This window comes from Mesitornis unicolor, unplaced genomic scaffold (genome assembly GCF_000695765.1).
Source record: "Mesitornis unicolor isolate BGI_N332 unplaced genomic scaffold, ASM69576v1 scaffold17335, whole genome shotgun sequence".
Lineage (NCBI taxonomy): Eukaryota > Metazoa > Chordata > Aves > Mesitornithiformes > Mesitornithidae > Mesitornis > Mesitornis unicolor.
The window spans coordinates 1-20176 of record NW_010183634.1 but is presented as its reverse complement, the minus strand read 5'-3'; the positions used below and the strand labels follow the sequence as shown (position 1 = coordinate 20176).

Here is a 20176-nt window from a genome sequence, read left to right as displayed (position 1 = left end):
CGATTCCTTTCATCCTCCTGAGTGGACACCACAATTTTTTGCTAACATATTTCTGCAGAATGCATCCTGGCATTCACTGGAATAGGCTGGCAAGGAGGAGGGTGGCTTTAAACAAAAGATTTTTGACATGAACTTCCTGAAAGTGCTGGAATCTGGAAACATGCAATGAGGTGTGCCCTTCCTTTGCTTGTGAGCTAAGTCCAGTTGCTGATCTCATTTTGTGCAATGCTATCTACAAAGCTGCTTTCTAATCCTGTCAGAAATATATGTTTGTGAGGTGTTCTTATCATCGCTTTTCTTTTCCACTGCCCTGTGCCCATTTCCCCAGAGACCTCACTGAGATTGAGCTCGTGCACAGCTGATGCATTTTGAGCACTACACCCTGTCTGAACAGCAAAGGGAAGGTGGGATGAGAGGACTTGCTGGCCTGAATTCACACAGCTGAGCTAGAGGGCTCCTGATGTTTGAAGGATTAGCTGACTTTCTGACTGATGTGATTTCCCTGTGTTGCAGTGTTGGGACACAGTGAAATGTCACGACAGTGTGTCATGTATTCCCTCAGCCCCAGCTGCGTTTGTGTATGATCTGCACAACACTCGTGTGCTGTGGCTTGCAGTTTCTACTTGACTGAGTAAACCAGCATATCTATGAGGTGGAGAAGGGAATGACATTATGGTGAGGTGGGCAGCTCTGGACATGAGAGGTTCCTGGCTTCCTCAGGGCTGTCAGCACACCCAGCTTTGGTAGAACTGAGGGGTCCAGAAAGCTCTGCTTACAGTTAGGTTGCTTTTCTATAAAGTAATCACATGTAGCATGTTCCAGACCTCCTGCCCTGCAGCTACAATAAAACAGCATCTTTAGATTCCTCCTAAAGTCTGCATACATTGGTTACAGTCATCCTTAGAAAGCAGTGGGCAGGGAGGATGCTCTGTGTGCTTAATGAGCTGCAGTGGGCCTCAGCTGCTTCGTGTGACCTTGGTCAAGGCACTTGTCTCTCTCTTCAGCTTCCTGCTGCTATCAAAGGATGAATATTCCTCCCTTCTTCCTGACTGTGAGCAGTTTGGGGACAGACATTATGCACATCACCTGCTAGACAGAATATGGGCTAGAAATTAATTGACCCGAGCTGATGAAGACTTAAAATCCCTTGAATTGCTTAGAGTTTCTTGTTAAAATCGATTCTCACTTGCTAATGTTGGTGGCTTCTGAGGCATTTGGTATCAAAATGATTTCAGGGATGTAGTTCCTCTGCAGTGCTTTCTGATGGGAACTGTAAGTACCTAATGTCTTTGAAAGCCAGAGCAAGAATCTTTTATTCTTTCTTTTCCCTCCTGGTCTTGTGATCTGATTAACCTGACATCCTTGTCTCTCCTCTCTGTTCTGTCTCTCAGACCCTTCCATACCAATGGCTTATTTCCCTCTGTATTGCATGTCTTTTTGGAGCAAGGTTATTTCTCTTCTTTTAGTAGAGGATAATTGCTTCAGGGGACAATGTCTGGGCCACAGATGCTTTGTTTTACTGGGGATAAATGCAATCATCGATAGCATTTAGAGGTGTGAGGTGTTTTTTTTTAAAAAAGAAGACTTTTTTTACAGCAAGGCTGATTGAAATTGGTGCCCGAGTCCTGAGGAGCTATTGTGTGGAAGGGCCAGGGTTCACCTGAGAGCCAATCAATCTGCATGCATAATTGGTGTTGACAAACTGAATGTGGAAGGACTCTCTAGGTTACCATGGGAACAGAAAAGGAGGTGAATTCTGGTTCAGTGGGTCTGAGCAAAAGGATGTCTCAGCATGTTTTGTTCTTGGGCTCTGCAAGAGGGGAGATGAGAACAGCTCTTCAACCCACTTCTATCTGAGGAATTTTTGGCCTGCTTGAAATAGCCTGTGGTCTTGTAAGACTCTTGTTATCCTGGCATTTTAAGCTTACCATGGGCAATGTGGGCTCTCTCTAGTCTCACTGCGATGTGGTATCCTTGGGACAGTTCTCCTTGGGGTTCTAGCAGCTTGGAGTGGTCGGTGGGGAACAGCCAAGCTATCAGGAAGCAAAGCAAGCAGAGAACAGCCTGAAGGTTTAGGTGTCTGTGTGTCCAAAGTGACTGGCAATACCTGCATGCAGGTGATGGGAATTAGACCTTAGCCCTACTTAAAGATGAACCACTCTTCTAATGCAATGTGTGGACTGATGCTACATGCACCATGGACACCATCCTTGCAGGTGATGTTGTCCTTCAGCATGTCTAGGACTCTGGAAAGGACTTAGGATTTTTTTTCATAGGCAGGGGTGGACTTGCTACCACACTCTGCTTCCAGTTTAGTGGCTTCCAAGGAGACATCCCAAACTGCTTCACAAAGCAGAGTTTATTTGGCATTTCACACCTCTCCTGAACCACTGAACACAAAGAATATTTTAGTGTCTGGGACACCAGCAACTTATTATACAGAGGCACTCGAGTAGCACTTGGAAATAGCAAAAGTACTCTTCTCCCTGTACTGACTTTGTCACTTGTTTTCATATTCAGAACCAGCATGAAGATGTCAAGAAGCAGCTGCTTGACCTGCAGCTGCAGCACAACAGCTTGAAACTCGAACATCGTAAGACACTGGAGACCCACAGCCAGAAATATGCCCAGCTGCAGCAGGAGAAAGACAGCGAAGTCACAAACTTGCAGGGTGAGTGATAGAGGGCTGAGAACACCTGGCAAAGAAATCTGGGGATGATGCAGCTGTGCCATGGGTGGCAATGGCTGTGGTGCTGCTGGGGTAACTGTGCCCTATTCCTGAAAATCCCTGCTTCTGGAAGTGGCTTTTGGATGCTGGTTAATGGGGTATGAGTATATACTCAGAGAGCTGTAGCTTCCTGGTCTTGTTAAATGGGGCTTGTTTAATCCTGTTTGCCTCCTCCCTCTACTCCAGGTCCTCTCCTGCTGCATCAAGAACAATTTTCTCCTGCTTTGGAAGAACTGCAGTCTATTTATGCTGCGTTTCGCACCCCCAGCACAGCCTGTCCTCTGCTGTGCTCCCCCACACTAATTCTGTACTCAGTATTTTCTCATCGCACGTTGGCAGACTCTGCTCTGAAGGCAGAGGGACAGTTTTGATCTTAGAGACAAGGACCGTGTAGTTACAGCTGGAATTTTCTCCCTGTTGATACCTGTGGTAAAACTCCTACTGAGGTCAGGATTTCACGTGCCTGCCATGCTGGTGGTAAAGGAAGACCTAGGTGTTACTGAGGTGTTGGATCAGTTAAAATGCAGGATTATTGTGGATGTGTCTCTCCCATGAGATGCCTTTGGTTTTCCTGAAGGGCTGGGGGACTGTATTGTAGTCAGAGGTCTTAACAGTGGCAGTGCTGTGCTAGCTGTCATCTAGCCTGCCTAAAATCATATCCCTTATTCCCTGCTCTGGGCCACCACCCGCAGCCGTGGGTGCTTTCTGCACTGTGTACACACAGAGTAACTCAGTTAAAGCTGCTCTTGTTGTACTCACATAGGTCATAATTCCGTATTTCCTTCTGGCTGCAGGAAAGACAGAGCCTTCCCTTCTCAGTTTGATGTTAACCTTCATCACAAGGCAGTAACACAGCACCCAACCTCAAAGGCAGAATGTCCTGTCCCAGGGATGAATGTTAAAAAAAACCAAACCACTCTAATTAGAAATATCTATAATCTTGAGCTGATATTTTGCACACAATTCAGCCAACAGCAAAGTGACCGTCCCATTACAGGAAAAATTCCCATCCCTGTCCTGGCAGATGCAAGTATGTTTGCAGAGAAATCCCAGTGTGCGCAGTTCTAGTGATATTTTAAGAGAGCTTCAGGCTCCAAAATAAGGCTGACTTTTTTTTTGACACGGTCTCTTTTTAATAGAGGATACACAATTATAGTCAAGGCAGTGACATGTAAGTGCATTGTGTGTCTTGTCATTGCAGTACTTAAGAGTGTGCAAAGGGCTCGAAAGCAGCTCTACCTGGGGGCTGCAAGGCACAGGCTTGCTTCTGAACAGCATAGGAATAAATGTGCCTGAGGGCCAAACTGGAGAGATCTATGAGGTCAAGAGGAATTTATGGTAAGGAAGAGAAATGCTACACTTGTAAAAAGAGGTCTCCTAGGCAGACTTGTTTTTCTCTTGCAGATACGGTCTTTAAACTCAGAGAAGAGAGCAAGCTCCTTCGGAAGGCTCACCAGGAGGTTCACTCGCAGCTCCTTAGTGCCCAGGTAATCAATAAGGGGCTGTTTGTGGCCACATGGGACATCTTTCACTGGGGTCTGGGTATACCATCAAATATTCTCTAGATAATAAATCTAGTTATCAACTGTATTCCAGTGTGGTGAGTTGCCTAAAACAGTGCTGGTAGGTGCTGGTTGTATAGATGCATTCTGGACCAGTAAAATTCTCCTGCCTGGAGTCTGTCCCAGTAGCAGAAAGTCTAGGTATGCTACACAAGCGGTTCAAGTGAGCATGAGCCAGCATATTCCCAACCCTGGAATGGCTCCTGTCACTTACCCACACCTTCCAACTGAAATGATGATGTTGCCTCTGTTTATTAATAAAATTAATTGCACAGAGAAATAGCAATGTAAATGTACCTCACCTACCTTGCTGAGACTACAAATAGACATTCAACAACCTTGTGTGCAAACTAGAGCATGTTCTGCATTAAAAAACACTTGGCTAGAGATGGCTGAGGCTACAAAGTCAAGTGCTTGCAGACTGGAAAAGCCGGTGGCAGCTTTTCTGGTGGCAGCTTTTGTGCTGCCAGTCTTAACTTTTGGCCCCTTCAGTGCTGTGACCAATGGGAAAAGCAGTTTGCAGGAAAGAGCTCGCTGTCACTGCTTGCCAAAATGAAGAGCGAGCAAGAGTAAAAGGATTATCTGCCCTGGGTGTGGGAGACGGGGCTCAGCTCCTTGCTCTGGATGTTCTAGACAGTCGTGTAACAAAGTTGTGCTCCTGCCATCTGTCTGACTGCTATTTCTAGCTCTTACAGCAGTAGCAGTGGTTGATCTTAATGATTTCAGAAAACACTTCAGGTCTTTTTGACAATGAGCCTAGTGTTAAATCTTAGTTCCCTAGTCAGTTTTCTGATCCATCCTTTATAGTGTCTCATCAGTGTTTCATAACACAAAGGTGAATGGAATTGCATTTGCCTTCGGTGGGGCGAGATGCCACGTGTTAGAGCAGACACCCACAAAAGCTCCCAGCTTCTCTTAACACTGCAGTGTTTCCTTGCAGCGTCGATTTGTGCCGAATATCCTGTTGTTGATCTTACTTCCTTCTGGCAGGTGAAAATTTAGAGTAATTTGCATTCTAGATGACACGTTCATTTTCCAAGGGTTCTAACACATTTCACAAGCCCAGCCTGCAGTAGCTGTGGTATCAGTTGGTCTGCCAGGTAAAATGAGGCACGGAGGCATCAAGTGCCGTATGCGCAGCTTGCTGTGACAGGGTGCAAACAGCACGTAGGAGTCTGTGTGCATTAAGGCTAATCTAAAGCTTCTTTCTCTCTGGGCTGACCACCTTAACAGGCTTTTGATGGGTACAGGTTTTGCTTCCATCTGGCTTGTTCTGACTGGAATCAGTCTGTACTAGCTAGGGCTGTATCCCAAGGACTGCTCTTGGCTTCCTTTTCCTTTCCTCATTCCTTTTATGTTAGCTTTGCTGAGTTGTTTTGTTGAGTTTTGTTTTGTTGGGGTTTTTTTTATGTTAATGTTAAGGTCAAATTTCAGGGGGAAAAACTGAAATCAACAGAGGCTGCTTAGGAATTAATTTCCTGCTAAACTCTCCTTGCTGCTTGGAAACTTTCCTACTCTGCCCAGTCCCTAATTTGGTCCATTTCCAGGTACCCTGGCAAGCATATGAAAAGCTTTCTCCCCACACTTTCCTATAAATAGGGAGTTATAGTAATAGTGGGGAGCTTTTCCTGAGTAGCTTTTTCAAGCCAAACTTTTCAGAGTCGGAGATGGAAGAAACAAGCTGCAGTAAAGAAAAAGTGTTGCATTTGCTTTAAAATCCAGGAGAATCAATTTTTACTTGCAAAGTAAATTGAATTGTCAAGTAGGATTATGCCAATTACTGTCAGCCCTGCTGAGATGAGCACGTCCATGGAGAAGTGCCTCTACAGGAAGGAAAAAAGCTGATCTTGAAGGTTACATGTGTGTGAGGTGCAGGAGGAGAGAGCCACCCCTAACAAGACCCAGGATGGGAGTTATGTCAGGGGCTCATGCACTGAATAGCATTGGTCAAAGAACTGAGGGTTAAAGTATGCAGTAAAATAAGATGCAAGACTGGGAAAGGGTGAATACAGAATAACCATGAAATCTGGAGGGAAAGCCAAGACTAGCACGGCTTGTTGTTAATGGTTGTGGATTATCTCCAGCCTTTCATGTATATGTATACATCTCTCTTTAGTGGTGTATCTGTGCTGAATAATTGGCCATAAAAGAGCAACTGTTCTCAGCAAGGAGTTTTTTAACCTTATTATTGTGTGAAGTTTCTCTGTACCCTTCTCATCCCCTCAGGCCCAGATGGAAGAGTTCAGGCAGCTCAAGGAAGCTCTACAGAAGATGCCAAGTTTCAAAGGAGGAGGAGCTGGGAAGGGGCAGCAGCAGTTTCAGGTGCTGAAGGAGCAGCCCATGGTGCCAGCCAACAGCCAGTTGCAGCTCATGAGGCAGAAGGTGTGGTGCTCTGAGGAAACCCCAGGGGTCTGCAGGGTTTCTGTGGGTTTTCAGCACGGGGCTCTGAACTGAAGGGAATTGAGCTTGTTCCTTTAGAGTTTGCTTTTGTCCTTTCTTCCTTGCAGGCTTTTCCACCCAGTCAGGAGAATCGTCCTGTTGGGAACCTGCTGGCATCACAAGTCTCTGGGGTTCAGAAGCAGGCAGATGGGCCTCTGCCACAGGGCCAGAACTTGTATAGTAACGATGGCTCAAGGCCACAGGCGAACGTGCTCCTTACTCAACCAGCGCCACTGCAAGATGCCAATGCACTGCCAGATGCTCTGCCAGCCTGGCCAGTGAGACGTGGGGATGGCCACGTCATCCGATTCACGCGGACCATGAACAGTCTACCAAATGGGAACCCAGTAAGTTCTGCACACGTGCTGCTTGTTTTGTGTAGCCCTTGCTTTTTGAAGCTCAGAATGATATTTGTAATGACATAAACATGTGCATTCCACTTCCCTGATGTGGCAAGTGCCCTGGCCTCAGGTTTCAGATTCCTGTGCGCTCTTACAGTTTGTGGCTTAGTGGCTGAACTCAGATGAATGGGCCAGGGTTCTTGTTCTGGATTCTGCTGGATCTGCAAAGAGTAAATAATAAAAGCAGCTCCCTTGCCTCCTGAGGTGACTGAGAGTGAACTTAAGAAGGGAAACCTAAAAAATGACAATAATTGCAGCATGGTTAGGCTATAATTACAGTAACTGTTAAAATGGCAACATGCGTGGGCATGGGTTTTTTTAGAAGTGGCTGTGTTGTTCCTCTTTTTTTGGAGATTCACCTACCCAAGACAAGCTTGGGTCACGTAGGATCCAAGTTATTTCCTCTAGGCTGTGTGGAAGGAGAAGGACTTCTTATACTGCAGGCTGGCTGGACAGGACTATAGATTTGTTCTGGAGCACTTCTGAATTTGCTGTTCTTTGACAAGGCATTGATTTTTCTGGCCTATAAGCTTGAATTCCAGGGAGACTTGCAAGTATCTGGTAAGATTTGGAGTTTGTGTATATCCTGAGCACGTGCGTGTGTCTTCTCTGCAGGATCTAAAGATGGTGATGCACATTCAGGTGAAAAGCAATGAGGAAAGCCGAGCTCCTGGATTGCCACTGTCTGATCCGAAACAACCCTCTGCAGCCGAAAAACCTCAGATGCCAGACAACCACCACTCTGCAGGGAGCAAACAGGTGCCGATGCAAAGGTTGGTGAAACAAAACTGCCTCCTCCTCTCAATGCTCAGGCTCAGCGGTACCATCCAGGCTGGTCCCTGGTGTGCGTCTCTCTTCTTGTGTTTATTGTGATTTCTACTTGAAAGATGGATGAAGAAAGTGTTAGTTATTGGTTCCCACTGTCGTCTAGTTCTTGTAACTGAATGTTGCTGCAACCGAAGCAGTTGTGTGATTGAATTATGGAAGCGACCCATCTGCAGCAGCAAGGGTGGCTAGAAATTCCTTTGTCTCTATAAATAAGAGGCATTAAGTTGTATATTAGAGCTGCAACTTGCTCATTTTTTCCACTAATTAATCAGTAATCTGCCCAGCTCTGCAGGAACCACCAGACCTTGAAGATATGAAAGCTGCTCATCTCCAAGGTTATATGGTAATCTAGAAGCAGCGGGCACCCAGCCCTGATTAGACTACAGTTTTTTGATTTTGCTTCTAGGATGAAGACAAATTCCCAAACTCTATTCCTTCTTCTGTGTTTTCTCTTCTCCCAGGGAATGGAGCTTGGGTTGCTGTTGCCAGTGCGTTTCTGAGGTATGCTAGGGATTTTCCTTCACAGAGCCTGAGTAGAACATGAAAAATCAGATAGGTCTGAGACCTGTGATCTCGAAACTATGGGTTTTATCCAGAATATGGGGTAAAAGAGCTTACAGTGATAGCTTATGCCAGAAATTACACAGCCAGAATCCATCAGACAGCCCAGGCTTTCAACCTGTCTATATTCCTGCATACCTGCACTTGAGATGTGACATAGTTTATATCAACTTCTGCTTCATCTGGAGAAGTCAAACCAAGTCAGCCATATCAATAAAAGGATCAGGTTTTCCAATGAAAGATTTGGAACTGGTACAATCTTCTGAGCTTAGCTGAAACCTTGGTATTAAAACTCCCTGCAACTTGGGACTGTTGCTCATATCAGACACCCTCAGGACAATGTGTTCTCCAGACCTGTTCCTGGGGTAAATGGGAGAGGAGAGCTCTGGGGAGGGGAGTCCCTTGGAAAGAGCAGAGGTTCAGAGAACAGAATGAACCCACCCACTCCATGCAGGTAACAAATGGATAATTCCTACAGTCTGTTATTTGTATTGCTGTGGTACCTGGGAGTCTAGCCAGGGACCAGGATCCCATTGTACTGGATGCTGTACAGGCACAGGAGAAGCCGTTCACCCAAGGAAGACCAGTCTGTTTTGCAAAAGGAAGAAAACATCCTTCTGTGGCTGCAATTTGTCAAAGTCTGGCCATAACCCAAAAACTGACTGAAAATAGTGCTTCCTCCTTTAACTTATTTATCCCCTGTGTGTGCTCAGGTCATCTCTGCTCAGTTTACTGTTTTATCTGTAGAGACAACTTCTGGATTTAATCCTAAATTATCAGCCAGACCCTACTCATTCTTCTCTGCCATTTTTGTTTGTTCACTTAACCTGTAATCTTCTCGGGTCAGAAATTGTGCTTTGCATATTTCTTTAAAGAGCAATGTCTTCTTCCTGCTGCTTCGATAACATCTGCATGGACACACAGAGCAGAGGATATTCTGCCTTTTTACAGGGAGGGATTTGTGTGGGTGTAACTGAAGGTGAGGGTTGAAGTGATGGCAGAATGCCCTTTCCTCAACTATGCAGAGCCTAGAGAGGATACCGTCACCACACTGTGAAACAGAAAAAGCAAATACTGGATTTGTTTGTCAAATGATTTCTGCAAGGCCAGACATCATGGTATGTTTGGTGTGCTTGTCTTTTCCTGGATCTATCATCAAGAAATTACTGAGCAGCTGGAGGCTGTTATTTACACTGCGTGAGATTTGTGATAAGGAGTGAATAAAGCAACTTTCTCCAGAAGGTGTCAATGCCAAGAACAATATCAAACAGCACTGGAGTACAAAAGAGGCCATGCATCCCATGCCAAGAACTGTTGCATTGGGTGGCTGAGACCAGCAAATTCCAGATGAGCTCTTGATGGCAAATTTGCATTTTGATGGTTTTATAATAGGGAAATCTGAGCTGAAGGCTGGGTTATGGTTTTTTTTTTTCCTCTTATTAGAGACAAAAATATTTTATTTAAAAAATTAATTATTTTTAATAATTGCAGGTCAGTAGATGGATGAAAACATTGTGGGGGTGGTGGCAGGAAAAGCAGTAAATCATGTTGGAACATGGCTTCCCTCACTGAATGAAGAAATGAAACATTCTTTCCCATGTTTACTTGAAAAAAACAATCAGAACAATGAGTGTTTCCTTTCAGCTAGTTCTGTTTGCACTGTTTGGGTTTGTACAGGGGACAGACACATGCTATGGAAGAGTTTATAAACAGATTCTGCTTAAAGTATCCATCCCAGTTGCAAAGCTTCCTAAAGAGCTTGTGGCTTTACAAAATACCAGGCAATGGAAACTGTCTATTTTGTACTGCAGCTTTCCTATTTATTTTGAAATGTTTATTCTCCTTACAGGCTAAAATTACGTAGTTTTACTTTAGTAGAATATTCATTTTAAATGAAGTTGGAACAATAAAGAGCACTTATGATATTTTTTCAAAACCTTAGATTTGTATATTTGAGTATGTGTGAGGCATGAGTAAGTATTTAGAACTGGAGTTTATTGCTATGTGGATATTATTGTATTGTTTATAAAGAATATGTGGCATATTAAATGTTCTGTTTCAAGCAGATATCACAGCATCTAATGCAATCTGCTAGCTTTGCCAAAAAGTTAAATTGGGACAGACTTCTGCATGTGTTAGGGATTTTTTTTCTCTGCTTGGCATTATGAAATATCTCTTGATATACTGAGGTGTTCTGTTTTGGTTTGTACCCTTGTTGCAGCTGGAAGGACATAGTTAACCAAGTGAACGCTCAGATGGATGGAGAACAAGTGCACAGTTACCCAAAGAGCCTTCATTTTGATCCCAAGCCTGGGCAAGAGGTGCAGAAAGGCAGCCCACAGCCACCCAGTCAGCAGAGAGGGGAAGAGCATCAAGTAGCTGGTCAGGAAGGCGAGAAGGAAAGGACAGACGATGAGGAACTCCAAATGGGTATGGTTTCCCTAATCCTATGCTGTACAGCACTAATTTATTGGGGAGGACCTGGGGGCAGGTTGAGACAAATCCCTGCTTGGCCTAGAGTTAATACAGCTGCTCCCCAGCAGTGGGAATCGTAAATGGTGACACTAAGAGCGAGTTGATAGCTGCCTCTTTTCCTTGCAGATGCAGGAGTGATTGAGAGAGAGGAGAACTTGCATGCTCAGAAGGAGACTGTTGTCCAGGAACCAATGGTAAGTAATGCTGGCATCTGGATGTCACCCTGGCTCAATAGGAATCCAGCTGTTCTGTTTAAGTTGGTGCTTTCCCAGAAGTTTCTGTGATGTGCAACACCAAACTCCTTGGTTCTGGAGGGATTCCGTGGGATCATGAAGATGAGGTTTTGTTTTTAGAACCACCAACATGCCTACAGAGAGATGTGACTATAAGCTGGCACTTCCTCCTTGCTGGTGAAGGCAGGCTCACCTTGGCCTCAGGCTCCCAAGGGGGTACCCTGCCTGGTATTCACAAGAGGCTTTTCTTGTCCAGATGCCAGATGATGCTGCAGATCCTGCCCAGGATCCCAATAACCAAGGTGAGGATGAGTTTGAGGAAGCTGAGCTGGAGAGACCTGACTTTGAAGAGAAGGTGGGAGGCTTGGAGAAGTTCAAGGAGCCCAGCGTGAAAGAAGAGTCTAAGGAGAACCCTCTGAAGGTGACTGACAGGAGGGTAACGGGCAGGGGCCAGGGAGAGATTCCCAGCTATGAATGGTGTAGGCAGAAAACTTAAGGACTCAAAGAAAAACATGTTCCTGGATAGATCCATAATCCCACTGTGAGGATATGGCAGGCAGGAGAAACTGCTTTCTGTGGGTTTCAGTACCAGAACGTGTTCTGGCCCTGTCCTCTCTGCTTGTTGAAGTCAGCCCTAGCATTTGCAGTACCTATGTGGCTGGAGAGACATTGGACAGGAGATGGCTCGCTCCACAGCTGCTAATGCAGAGCTGCTGTACCTTTTCAAGCACTTGAGAGACCAGAAACAGAGACAATAACGTGGGCCTGTGCTCAGGGTCTGGGCAGTGCAGCCATGGCTGTTCCTGCAGTGGGTATGGAGCAGGCTCTTGGCAGCAGCGACAACACGTGAGAACTCTGCCTCCTGGTTTCCCTCCTCGCAGATGGAATCAATTTATTTTACAAAGTGCTGCTTGCTGTCTGAAGCCAGACTCTGCATCAGGGACATGTTAGCTTGTTTTGACAAGCAGCTGAGTGTTGCTTGTTTTAAAAAGGAGTGTTTTATCTGCCAGGCTCTAAAATAATGATTAGTAGTGAGGTTAAAAAGAAAAAAAAAAGAAATCCAGGCCAATGAAATCAAATGAGAGAGAGATGCTGGCAGCTACAGAGCAACACCTCCTCAAGATTAGTGAAAATGTGGAAAGCATTAGTGACATAAATACCTGACTTTCAGACTGTGCTGTGTTCCCTAAAGCTCTACCCTAGATAACCTGTAGGTTCCCTGCAGTCCTGGGATGTGACATGAGAGCAGTACATGCAAGGGCCCTGGCCCTGGGACCTTCACAGTGGAAGAAGCTGGGCAGTTGCTGCCAGCAGATGGGAAAAGACTGGGTGGAAAAAGTACAAATGGAGTTTGGGTTCCCCATTGTGTCTCGGCTCTCCCCTGATTCCTGACCTGTAGCCCAGTCTTCCAGACCTGGGGCTCTAATGCAAGAGAGCTGTACCCTGGCAGGGAATGGGAGTAGGCTGGGGCACTGTCAACAGTGTCTGACTTCTGTGTTTTTCAGAATGCTGGCAGACCTGCCAAGCCCAGGGAAGACACAATGGATGACTATCAGGAAGATCAGGAGCAAGAAATTGTACGACACCAAGGTTCTTCCTCTTTCTCTCTCTGGTGTGATTGTTACCTGGGTGTGTTGGGAGCTGGGAGCTGAGTGTGACTCAGCTTTCATGAAACCAGACATGAGCAGTGATGTCAGTTTTATCTCTGCCTGCTCAGTGAGGTGGGTTTCCAAGACAAACCTGGAGCCCACTTACCCTGCTCCGTTTTCTTTTTCAGATGTTCAGAGTATCCTTTATGCCCTGTTTTCCCTCCTCATTTCTTTCTGTATCGATCTGCAGCAGCTGAGCTGTGAGATGCTTACCAAACAGGAGCTGGGGTAAATTATGAGCTGTGCCGGTGCACAAAATATCTGTTTCTCCAAGCATCACCCCTGGGTCTATTCCTGTGGTGAGAAATTCCCTGGGAGCCCTGGAGTCTGCTGCTGCACAGGTCCTACTGGGTCTAGCCTGTGTTTGTGGAGGAGCTGGGGAGAACTACACCAGTGCTTTGAGAAAGTACACTACGTTACAGCCAGCAAACTGAACAAAAGTATGGGTGCCAGGAGAATGTGACCTCCCACTCCTGAGGCAGTGTGGGAAGTGGTGTGTTGGTTGAGCCACGATTGCAAGGAAGCAGCAGCAGCTCCTCTATTTGGCTGAAAACAGGTATTATTGCAGTTTCTTAGCCCCAGGACTGCTATAGTCAGTGACAACTTGGCAATCCTCTAGGAGAAAGGCTGGATGTCAACAAAGACTGAGAGCATGAGTACTGGAGAGGATCACCCTTAGGGCCTCCTAGCTCACATAGATAGAAATGAAGGATCTTTTTCCAATCTTGTTCATCTTGCCCTTTGTGAGTGGCTGCTGCTGGATTTTTCTGCAGTTTCAACATGATTGCTGAGGAATGGAGGGTTTGGGCTGCCTGCTGGGAATGAAGAGGGTGGGAAAATAAGGGCTGGGCAGAGCTAAGTTAATGTCAGGAGCTGTCCTTGCCCTCTGTGTAGAACCTGGCTTGTATGCTGGATGGTTGGACCTAAAAGTGCTAATGGAGGCTCTGCTGGCTGCTGCATATCATGGGTGGGATTTGCTACACAGTTTTAAACGTGGTGGATGTAGGGTATCTTCTTCTACTCGTGTAGCAGTGGCAACAGGCTGAGATGTTAAAATTGCATTGTAATGCCAGGATATTAAATGTGCTTAAAATGAACAGGCCGATCATGGCAACACAAGTGGCTTGCCTCTGTCTTGGCTAAGTGGCTTGCCAATGACACCTAAAGGTCCCTGGCATGGGGATTCTTCCCTGTTTTCCTGAGCTTCCCAGGATGGGCTGGTATGGTAGAACAGCCATAGTCAGAAGCAGCACGGTGTGCTGCTAGTTAGGATCTCCTTTTCTATGCCTTGCTGATTTTTTTCCTTCCTGGCTGTTCCCTCTGCACCCAGGAGGATCATGGAGGTGAGGTGGATGACAATGATGACCTGGAACTTGTTCAAGACCAGAAGGACCGTGCAGGCTTACAGGGAGCTGATGGCAAGAAGGATGACTACTACTGAAAGATGCTGAAGGAAAATGGAATACTCTAGGAATGAGGGTGTGGGAACTCCTCCCAGGAATGGGCTCCTGTATTAAACACTGCCCAGAGCAGACAAAGGCAGGAGGAGAGAACTGTTTTCACAGGTACTGAGCAGGGGCTTGCAGACGTGCGTTACATCTACATGTGTGGGGCCGTTGCTGCCTCTCTGGTCAATAGCATGGAAGTGCTTTCAGACTGTAGGAATGATTTTATCCTGCTGCTTCTCTTAGAAGCACTTCTTGATTTAATGTGTTCTTCACCCTCCCGTTTTCCCTATCCCCTCCAAAGCTGGAGAGGTTTTCTTACATTTTTTTTAAACCCCCTGGGCAGGGGGGTGCCTGGACTGGTCTCTGGACTTACTCGACTGATTGCTAATACAAAGGAATCTGTCTTCATAAAATATATTGCTCGGTAGTTTTTCTTTGAAATATCCTTTGTTCCCATCAGAGTAAGGTGGAGAAGATATTAGCCTGCTTTTTTGTCTGGAGTAATGCAACAGAAGTGACCATGTGCCAGCCAGTGTATGTGGGGGGGGTGTGTGCATGTGTGGATATGAATGACTGGATCATCTCCTGGTGCAGAGACCCTTCCCAGTGACTCAGAGCAGAAGCCTGTAGAGTTTTCCTTTCCTTGGCTTTGAGCTGTGACTGTCCTGCTGGGCTTGGAGCCTCCCAGTCTAATCCACAAACCTTACCACTGCTCGTCATGCAGCTGCAGCATCCCACCAGAGCTGACCCTACTCTGCCCGCCACAGGCTACTGACAGAGCACATCCCAGCCTGCACCTGCCTCTTAGACCCATAACCTCCTCCATACCTATCTTACTGACATATCTGCAGCTTTTGGCACCTCCCTAGGTTGTTCAGGATTCCCAAGCAAGCATAAAGGCTTGCTAAGGATGAAATTTGGTGCACGGGGGTGGGGAGGGTGGAAAGTAAGGAAGAATATTCAGGATATGAAAGCCTACCTGGAGCCCAACTAATGCAATCACATCCTGTTCAGATTCTTTCCAGTCTCCCAGCATTTGACAGGGAGCTAAGATAAATTTTGCTCTTTCTAGATGGGTCTGGCTTTTAATCAGCAAGTTGGGTGTTCTGTTTTTCCAGTAGATTGAAATCTGCTTTACTTAGGCAAGATGTGTTTTGGAGACTAACCTCAGATAGAAAGGAGGAATGAGTCAGCTGGAGTCCCTTGAACTTAAAATGGAGGCAGCTGAAAGGAGAATGAGCTTCATCAAGGTATTACAAAGCCTGAGACTTTCGGTTTACTCATATGAACAGAGCACAGCTGTCACATCTCCTACCTTGTGCAAGACCCATACATCTGAGCTGTCTCCTACTTCCTTATCACCATGTCAGAAGTCCTGGGCTTGGGGACCTCAGTCATCAAATGCAGCTTGTGGTTGAATGTCATGACCTGAGAAAGATCAGAGGAGAGATCTTTGTTCGCTATTTGCGTTAGTTAAGCTTTTTTAAATGCCTTGTTTGAGGGCATTTTTTGTAAGCACTTTTAGACACTTGGAAAAACAATATTTATTTCCTAATAAGCTTTGTGTTTTTCATTCAGACAGTATTGATTGTCTTTCTTTCTCTGATTCTAATGGAGCTTGAAATTAATGTGTCACAGGACTTTCCGATTCTTTGGTTTTTTTCTGCTTGTGTTTCTTACCAGCACAGTCAGCTGTGCAAGTCAAATTCTGGAGTAGACTGGAGTAGTTTATGTGGTTGGCTCTCTGCTTGCTTTCTGGGGAAACAACAAGAACCCTGCTTTTCCAGATGCTGCTCTTTCTGGAGCTACAGCATCACCTCAGCTGGATGGTACTGCTGGTTATTATGGAGTCCAGCAGAATCGTGTTGTTAGGACCTCACAGACTTGATCTGCTTGCTGAAACTGGGGAGGATGTGCTTATGCATTGAGACCATGAAAAGCCTCATTGTAACAGTTTTGAACTCTGCATTTCAAAAGCACATGAGAATAAAGAACTCTGCACAGGTGAATACTGATACTGGGTTTTGGGAGGACATGAGTTGAGAGAGCTCCTGGCTACAGAGCCCTATCTGCCACAGTCACTGCGGAGCCGCTGTCAGCAGCAGTTCAGCTGCAACCCACCATGTAAGGTGAGAAGAGCTTTTTCAGGCCTGGAAAGGAGCATTCAGTCTGCAGAGAGCTCTCTATATACTGCTGCTCTTCTTTTTTTCCCAGCTTTCTCACTCACTCAACGAGTGGTCCAGCTTCTATTTCAATTAAGTTATGTAGGCCCCTAAGGAGCTCACAGCAAAACTGTAAAGGGGTGTAAGATAGCCAAAATGGCTTGAAGGGGTTAATGCTGCATTTGTGCTTTATATTACCAACCTTGCTGCATGATGCAGTACATCTCAGCCTCCAGTGTCTGCTATAAATAGCACATTCAGAATAGATCAGCTGGAGTTGCAGTTACTGGTTCAGATGCATTCTGATTAAAAAAAATGCCTCTGTTTCTCAGCTGGGCTGGTAAGATGTCATTGTTTCACAGTTCAACGCAGGATCAATGACTAACAGTCTGTGGCATGAGCTTCAAGCCTGCATGCCCAAGCTGCCCCAGTGTGATCTGTAGTAGTTATTTGTCTGCTGAACTACATTCACTCCTCTTCCATGCTTCTCTTAGCCTGTGACTGTCAAAAGTCTGTAGGTTCAGACCTTACTGGAAGTGAATCAAGTGTTGGGGTGAGCCTGTACGCTGATTCAGAGAGACTGCAGGAGATCTAAATTAGGAGGCAAATTCTCTGCTTTTGCACGTCTAGGATGAGTAATCCTCAAAGTTATGACTTGGAGGGAACTGCAGCAACTCAGCCCTGAATGTACAGCTCCCTGCTAGCAGAATGCTTTAGCAACCATATGTCGCATGCTGCCCTTAGCTGAGAGCTCAGCATCTCTGCTCTAGGGATTGTCTGCCTTGCTTGTATCCAAGACTAAAATTAGCAGGGTGATGCATAAATTGTTAGCTGTGGGTGGTTAGTGCTTCCTTGTGTGGCCTATAGCAAGTTGCCTCCATTTTAATGCCAGTTCACCGATTCCTCTAACAGGAGATGAAATGGGAGACAATAAACCCAGTGGAGGAGAACTAGAGAAGCAGAAAATGTATGGTGTTGGGTCTGTCTGAAGGCCATAAGGCAATATGGGATGTTACTGATTTTGCTATGCTGCCTGGGGGTTCACTGCTTAAAGCAAATACAGTGTTTTGCCTGAGTGCCAAACTGTTGAAGCGATACACATGAGAAGTCCAGGCTAGGCTGTTTTATTGCAGACTGGGGCACAGAAGAAGGTCTCAGGAAACAGCTGGATTACTAAGAGAGCAAACAATGAGACATAGTATTCATATGAGGCCAGTGCTGGCAGACTGGCCAAGCCAAAGCATGTGTTTTAGCTTGTCTCTGATACAAATAATTGTCTTTTGCTTGGAGACGTAGTGCAAGGCCAAAGGACACAGTGCAGGATAAGGTGTAGTTAACCGATAGTGTTACTACAGATTTTTTTGACAGGTTGCTCTTTATTTTCCTTTGGACTCCAGCAAGATGATGTAGACTGGATTTCTGTAAACAAATCTATTTCCAGGGTTCACATGATGTCAAAGTATTAAGCGGTTTGGCCACATCTTTAGCCAGATAATGAGAATTAATAGTACATTCTGTGCCCTTACAAATAAAGGCATGGATGAGGAAAACATGCCTATCGATTAGCTAAATTAAGTCTGTTTAATGAAGCCACTTCTCTGTAATCCCCTTCTTACTTGGAAATCTGTTTAGGATTATTAGGCTCATTCATTCACATGGCATTTTTTTAGGGGTTAAAATGTGACAATCTAATAGGAGTTTAATGAGATGTTTTCTCGGAGACATCTGGAGGAGATAAATGCCCTAAACGCACTGGACGTGTGAGCTGTCTGCATATCCCCAAAACAAGAATGTTCTCTAATTATATACATGACTTGCTTAAGAGTAACAGTTGTCTCTAAGGATGACTATTGCTCATTTTCTATATAGTCTGAGTGAGACTGGCTGTTGTAAAATTTGAGAATATAAATCTAATCTAGACTGATGGAGTGTAGACCTGTCAGGGAATGAACATCCTACAGTGCCCATTCCTCCTTTGCACCTTGCAATAATGTGTCTTTTCACCTCAATCCACGTTTCTTTTAGTGACATTTTACACTTAACCACCTCTAGAGTGAAACCTGCCAATTTTGCTGAACTTTGTGCTGCTTTAGTGTTAGAGAATATCAATATACATGGAAAAAGAGAGGTAAGCCTAAATATCGCCAGCAGAGGTTGGCATGTTCTGTGTCCTGACATTCATATCCCTGAAGAAAATCTGGAAATCAAAGGAATAAGTGTTTATACAGATGTCTTGTTATAAAGATGACTGTGGGTCTCCAGTGCACGGGTACATCTAAAGCCAAAATGTCTGAGGATAACAGTGATGGCAGGAGAACTGCACGAAGTTTAAAGAGGCAAAACTTGCTTAGTTTGGCACCAGCAGTCACCTGAACACCCACACATTTCTCAGGAAGGGCTGTTGGATCTTCAGTTTTGCATCCTAGCTGGAACTTCCAGAGGTAAGTTTGACTCGGCCACCAAGAAGTGCCTTCAGCAGCACAGCATCGTGTATTGTTCTGTAATAACCAAGCGTTTGCTGAGGAGAGCAGCCATTGCTATAACTTTAACATCCTTTTCTATGCTGATCTGTTTTATTTCATTGATTCCTAGTGATACTTCTTGGTATCAAGAGATTTCTAGCAACTTCTATAAGCTAGCAGACACCCTCTCTCCCAACAGTAAATATGGTTAAACACTAGATATGAAATAACTTAACTATATCAAGTATTATATGTCTAAATATTTCCTTAAGAAACCATATACTTTTAAAAGGCAAGTCAGGAAACAAGTGTCCTGGTATGAAACCACTTGGTCATGTTTATGTTCAGTACATCCAGAAAACAAAATCATTTGAACAAGTTCCACATGGCTCAAAATTACACTTTGTATCTATTCAAGTAACACCTTCAATGAAGTCCAAGTTCCATGGCTGGCGTTTGATTTTTGTTTAGGCTATGCAATTAAAATAGGCTTTGGAATCTTATTTTTGTTATCTTTTAAAGTTATCTAAGTTAATAAAAATTTTTAAAGAAAACTTATATCGTAATCTGTAGGTCTTGTATTTCCAAATGAGTAATACAGTAAAGAAAAACTACACCGCTATGTTTTGGCACACTTCAGTGTAAATCTTTCAAGACTGTCCAAAAAGCCAGGTGTAATGCTAGGCTAGGGCACTGCTCAGTCTCCTTCACCCCTCTTCTGTGTTGCAAAATAAACAGCAGGCTCTAGATCAAATGGATGAGCTGTGGAGAGGGGAAAAATGGCTTTTGGTCTTTTTTGGAAGACAGGAGTAAGAGGAGAATCTTTTTCTTTTGGTCTCACAGACTTGTGTGCACTGTAGATCCACAACCATTGGCTGATGCCCTAGGGGACGCATGTCTTTCTGCTTGCATTACAACCCTGCCCCGTTTCTTTGAATTCCTGGTCCCACGAAGTTAAAGCAGCCTAGGTCTGCAGACATAACCATTAAAAAATATTAATAAAAATAATAATCCACGTAACCCCCGTTCCTTGGCACAAGGTCTGCTTCAGCTAAAGGGGAGCTCTGTAACTTTCCACAACCCTGCCCTGGACCAAATCTCTGCTGGTTGTGAGACGCCGGTGGCAGAAGCTACCCCCACGACCACTGGTGGCCGGTATCTGTGTCAGGCAACCCCGTGCCGGCCCTGACGGGGATAGCAGCGCTCGGGGCATCCCAGAAGCGCCCGC

The 20176-nt window shown here is 45.1% G+C and overlaps 1 protein-coding gene across 1 annotated transcript in view; it reads left to right on the top strand.

The window, feature by feature from the left end:
* The window catches only part of LOC104540418 (Golgi integral membrane protein 4-like), a 21709-nt gene extending 7392 nt beyond the window's left edge, over positions 1–14317 (top strand). The window contains exons 5-14 of the mRNA XM_010184224.1: positions 2521–2671; positions 4133–4215; positions 6517–6672; positions 6798–7076; positions 7746–7903; positions 10741–10949; positions 11121–11188; positions 11484–11582; positions 12733–12804; positions 14207–14317. Of these exons, the coding sequence (XP_010182526.1) occupies positions 2521–2671; positions 4133–4215; positions 6517–6672; positions 6798–7076; positions 7746–7903; positions 10741–10949; positions 11121–11188; positions 11484–11582; positions 12733–12804; positions 14207–14317 (1386 nt within the window). The remainder of the gene's footprint in view (positions 1–2520; positions 2672–4132; positions 4216–6516; positions 6673–6797; positions 7077–7745; positions 7904–10740; positions 10950–11120; positions 11189–11483; positions 11583–12732; positions 12805–14206) is intronic.
* Positions 14318–20176: the final 5859 nt, after the last annotated feature.